The sequence below is a fragment of the Theobroma umbraticum genome, unplaced genomic scaffold, assembly GCF_002168275.2.
Source record: "Theobroma umbraticum cultivar Fairchild unplaced genomic scaffold, ASM216827v3 scaffold_146.0, whole genome shotgun sequence".
Classification (NCBI taxonomy): Eukaryota; Viridiplantae; Streptophyta; class Magnoliopsida; order Malvales; family Malvaceae; genus Theobroma; species Theobroma umbraticum.
Genome location: NW_018397265.1, coordinates 4,925,166 through 4,930,942, shown reverse-complemented (window position 1 = coordinate 4,930,942; position 5,777 = coordinate 4,925,166). Strand labels below are relative to the sequence as shown.

Here is a 5,777-nt window from a genome sequence, read left to right as displayed (position 1 = left end):
CATGCTATCCATGATACAGTAAAAAAATGATGAGATTGAGTTGGAATACTACAAAACGGATGAACAAGTTGCTGATATACTCACTAAGACACTCAGCAAGGAGAAGTTCATCACTTTAGGCACCAAGTTGGGAGTGCTCATGGCAGATCCCATGGAGGTGTGTTGAAGATGGGAGTCTGCAATGAGGAAATTCTTGGTGCTAAAATGTTTAAAGCAGTTGGAGAAGAAGAACACGTGATCTTATTTGTTTTCAACTTGAATCTCTATAGTATTGTATATTTTATTTTCTTGTATCAGCATAGCCTGTGAGCTATCAGGTATTAGCTGTAGTTGGCATTTGGCATTTGTTGATTGCAAGCCACTGTCCAGCTAGCAGACAAGGTGCAATATGGACCTGCAGTGCAATTGCCCTGTCCTATTTGTTTTTATTTCCTCTAAAGGGTGGTTACATACCACACCATTTCACAAAATGAAGATATTCCAGCTACTGTCTTCTTTATTGAGCATTTGGTATTTTTACTCTGTTTTTATGTTTGAACTATGGCTAATTTTCTCTATGAAATTCTTCAATACTTTTATTTTGTATCAAATATACTCTTATAATTAATGTTTAGTTAATTATCATTAGTCAAAATATTACTTGTCATTTTATATTCATGTAATATTGACATAAAATGTGAAAAATGTTTCTTAATCAGGTCATCATATTATATCAACATGTTCTATCATCATTTATTATGTCAGTATCGCATGGTATAAAATAACAAATGACATTTTGACTAATAACATACAGGCAACCATTATTCGTAAAAGCTTATTGGACTGAAAAAAAAAAGGAATTGGATTGAAAGGTAAAAAAAATAAAAATTTATTTAAATTTTTTCAACACCATTTAAGAGAATTTTTTTTAGTTATTTTCATAAATAAATGACATTTCAATTATAAAAAAAAATAAACAACAAAAAGATGTACGGGATATTTCTTGTTATTGTACGTAATTAAATCAGGTGAACAATGGACAAATGAATCAAGTCAAGCCACGGGGAAAAGAAGATGCATGGGCATGAAATTATATGTCTAACCAAGCAAAACGAAAGGTTCCATCAATGGCAAAAGTCAATCTTCTCATGTTAATATTATCTAAACGTAAACTTTTATTGAAAAAATAAACAAAATTTTGTCACGTGTAAAGGATTCAATTCATTGATCATCATTGGTATGGAGTCCATTGAGTTTGAATATTGGATAGTAGTAGTACTATTAATTTCCCACATGCGAAATTTTCATTTTCTTATTGGATATTGCAAAAAATATCAGGGTACAAGTCCCTTTCCCACCTTCCATTCATGGCTCAGGAATTTTCACTTTACAAAATCTCAATTATTACTTTCTTGTTCGATAGTTATGGAAATTTCTGGTTCACATGGCTGAGCTGTTTTTAGCAATAAAATTGAAGAGAAAGGGAGCAATTTGAGTCTAGCACAGCGATGGTTTGCCCATTAACAAGAGCATGGAAACTGACAGCAACAACCAGTGGCTATTGTTCTAACTCCATGGCTTTCTTCTTATCCACTACATCCAACCCACAAAATAGAAGGCAGAGTTTGACTGTTTTGTCTTTTGATCCCACATCTTCATCTTCTGTGAGCTCTTCTTGCTCTAATTCTCCTCTAACTGTTTACTCAACCAACAAGAAATATGTGCCAATTGCAAGAAGCGATGCTGGTTGTTTGACCGATGTACATAGTGATGACAAAGTTGAGAAAGAAACATCCACAACAAAGAATGTGGAGATTGAAGAAAAGTTGGTGGTTAGAAAGCAGCCTTTGTGGCAAAAGCTTATGTTTGCATCCAAGAAGATCAGGAGTATTGTCTTGCTCAATTTCATCACCATTGTTTATGGTATGTTTCTGCTTTCAGTTTTGCTTATAAGCAAATTAGATGCAATTGGACTAAGTATAGTTCAAAAGCTAAACACTAAAGGAACTAAAACTATAAAATTGGTAGGTAAGAATCAGACAATAAGTTTAAAATTTAAACTTATCAGTGTGACGGGATACTTGAACTTTGCTACTATTCTTCTGACAAAGTGAATAGATTCTTTGTTAGGATTGATTACCTTTCGGTAGCCTAATTGTGGAAATAGATGAGAATAGTTCATTCAGCCATGGTAATTGTTACTTCAATTGTCCTGCCTCCCTGCCTCTATGATAACGTTTGGTGTCCTATACGTATGTGCAATCGTTTTAATCAAGAAAATAGCAAGAGAAATGGCTTAATACAGAACCATTTGGCTAAAAGTGATGACTATGATGCTGTGTTCCGCCTGGCTTTGGCTCTAGACAATTCGATTTCTTAATTGGAAATCAAGAATTGAAGTGTTTCTAAGATTTACATTGGTGTCAAATTCTGCAGCAAGTGATATTCCAGTTATAAAAACAGTTGAAACTATAATGGACCCGGCACCCTTCTCCGCTGTGCGGTTTGTCGTGTCAGCCATACCTTTCTTGCCATTTATGCTTCGGGCTCGAGATGATGTTCATATCCGCAAGGCAGGGATAGAGTTGGGACTCTGGGTCAGTTTCGGCTACTTTGTTGAGGCACTTGGACTGCTAACGGCTGATGCTGGGCGTGCATCATTTATTTCTCTGTTTACAGTAAGTTCTGTGTTTTGACTCTGTACGTTGAAGTAGGCCTTGCAAATGATATCACTAAGGCTCCTCCATTGTTGCACTATTCTAATCCTCTATCGCTAATAAATTCTTTCTCCAGGGAAGACTTCATACTTGAAAAGGTCTTTTCTTTCAAGTCCTACTAGTAAGACTTAATCTAAGAAAGTAACAGGAATGAAGACCGATGATACCTTCTACATTTCATTATTCTCTCAGCTTGGAGTGCTAGTAAAATAGCTATGTATTTTCCCAGCATGCATGAACACAAATCTTCATGATTTACTTTTGAGAATGCAAGTCCATTTATAATCAATTCCCGCTGCTGCAACAGGTTATCGTGGTAGCAATGCTTGAGAGCATGTTAGGAGCTATAGTACCTGCTCGTACTTGGTTTGGAATTCTCATGTCTGCACTAGGTGTCGCAATGCTGGAATGTAGTGGCTCCCCACCCAATGTAAGCAGTATATGGTTTTCTTTTTTAACTGCATTTTTTTTATGCTTATAAGTTACAACATAAAGAAAACCCTAAAGATGAAGACATTAAGAAGATCTCTTTCCTCTCTTAATTTGACTGTATCTTGCTCCTTTCAGTTTGGAGATCTTCTAAGCTTTTTGAGCGCTATATTTTTTGGAATTCACATGCTCAGGACTGAACATCTTTCAAGAAGCACAAAGGAGGAGAACTTCTTGGCACTTCTCGGATATGAGGTTTGTCGCTGCACTGTGAATGGGACTACATTCATATATTTCATTTCTTTCTAATTGTGTAAATAATGGATCATTCAGCATTCAAGCAATGCAATAATTTTTATGGTTTCTTTTAGGTCTGTGTTGTTGCTCTGTTTTCAACGCTCTGGGTTGTAATTGGAGGATGGTTCGATGGCACACAAGATTTCGATAAATCATCTTGGACATGGGAACTGCTGTGGGACTGGATGGTTGCCTTCCCCTGGGTTCCTGCACTATATACCGGCATATTCTCAACCGGATTGTGCCTGTGGATAGAGGTATTTTTTTCATTTTCTGGTAGTTATTCATGTACAAAGAACAAACAAGGATCAGCTCCGAAATGGCTCTCATTAGCAGCTCAAATAATTCCTTATTTTCAATTGCTTTTACAATATCGAATAACATATAATGCTATAAATTTAAGCAGTAACAGCGTAAATGACAATCGGTTGCGTTTCTTAAATGTTTCTACTTTGTAGCCTGCTGCTGGTCTGATGTTCTATATAATCACTTATCCTAGGTGGTAAAGCATTAGCAGCATGCTTCCAGTGCATTTCATATTGATCTTCTTTATAACTACTAACTCTCAACCAGTACATCCTGACTCAATAGAAGTAAAGAAAGGATAGAACAGAAAACAATCATTGAAAAGATGATATACATGGACTGCAAGCCATGTAATCAATATAATCCTTGAGCAAACCTGCATCCTATAACCTTCAGCCAGCCTCACGGGGCAACAGTTTTGAGTTACACAATTTTTATGCAACCTCGTTTCATTTCTGATGGTGCTTTTCAGTGAATCACTTATGACAATCGTTTTTCCTTTTCTCTCCGCACAGATTGCTGCTATGCGTGAAGTGTCAGCAACAGAAACAGCCATTATTTATGGGATGGAGCCAGTGTGGGGAGCTGGTTTTGCATGGTTTCTCCTTGGCGAAAGGTGGGGTACAACCGGATGGATCGGGGCTGCTCTTGTGCTTGGTAAGTGATATTCATTTTACAATTTAAGCTTGTGTGTGATGAAGTTGTTTGTTCACATTCAGAAAACATAATTGCATCAAAATGCTTCCCTAGTTCACTACTTTGCTGAATGTCATATCAATAAAACAAGGATTTGCTTCCCATTTCATGTTTAGCTTTCATCTTGCATTGGGCATACCTTCTTTCACTAAAGGCAGCGAAACTGATTTAGTAAAATCGTGGTAGGTGGAAGCTTGATAGTGCAGATATTTGGATCCTCTGATACAAAGGGGTCTGTAGAGGTTGAAAGAGGAAATCAGAAAGGAAACCTCCTGCTGGTTTCAGAAGTGGACAAAGGAAAATTACAGAAAAAGCTATCTACTTCACCAATTGTTGTCAGATCCAGAAAGGATATGATGGATATGTTTTAAGTGATCCATCTCACAATTGTTTTCCCAAATATATAACTTGTTGCTTATATTGCTATAATTTATGTATTATGTTGTATATATATAAAAGAATTCTAAATTTTTCACTATTCAAGTTAATTCAAATCAAGATATAAAAGAATTTAAGGGCTTTTGCCATGTTCATACATTAATGTTGAGAGATAGTCTTGAATTCTAGATAGATTAACACACTTTGTTAAGGTAGCCTTGAAATCTAGCTAGACTACGATGAGACTCATAGTTAGACAAACATAAAAACTCTTGTACATAACTCTATAAAAGGATCATGTGGAATTAGAAAATATGATTAAGCCGAGAAAGTATTTTGTGAGAGTGTAGATTTAGAGTATGAGAGATTTGGGTATAAGTGAGAAAAGGGTTATGAGTATGACATTGGTCTATTAAACCCTTGATTTCTTCTTTATGAATTTTTTTTTTGACTGTAGACGTAAGTTATCAAAAAACAATCATGTAAATTTCTTATATTTTTGTGAATGAACTTGATTTTTTTTCTTTTTTATCTTCCTAATTATGCAAGATCTTGAGTGACCTTTCGAGATTATTCCATTATTTTTCTCAATAATTTGTATGCACAATAAGCTTTTCCTACTTCCAAAAGTAGAAGACCTCTATCATTTAACATCAGTGGGAAATTTTCTTATCCTTTAATACTTAAATTTACAATATTTGCTCTTGCATCAAGCAATATATAAGTTCATGACCCTTACAATATTTCATATGTGAAGGGAGTAGAAGTGACCATGAATTATTTGTCCTTTTCTCGATGGAAATGAGTGATAGATTTCCACCCAAAAATACAAATGTTGGAACACATCGTTGGGAAAAAGCCCTCCAACCAATTAAATTGGTCAAGGCTTAAAGCTTATCATGCAATCATTTCATTCATAATGAATGATTAAAGGTTTTTATTCATCAATAAGACTATGTTTCTTAAGTTTATTAG

At 35.3% G+C, this 5,777-nt stretch overlaps 1 protein-coding gene across 1 annotated transcript; it reads left to right on the top strand.

Annotated features, from left to right (window-relative positions):
• The first annotated feature begins 1,348 nt into the window (after window positions 1-1,348).
• Window positions 1,349-4,959, top strand: LOC110422638 (uncharacterized). The gene is made up of 7 exons (XM_021436636.2): window positions 1,349-1,902; window positions 2,416-2,657; window positions 3,004-3,126; window positions 3,264-3,380; window positions 3,497-3,679; window positions 4,244-4,385; window positions 4,611-4,959. The coding sequence occupies exons 1-7, from the start codon at window positions 1,488-1,490 to the stop codon at window positions 4,793-4,795; spliced, it is 1,407 nt and encodes a 468-aa protein (XP_021292311.1). The 5' UTR covers window positions 1,349-1,487; the 3' UTR covers window positions 4,796-4,959.
• The last annotated feature ends 818 nt before the right edge of the window (window positions 4,960-5,777 follow it).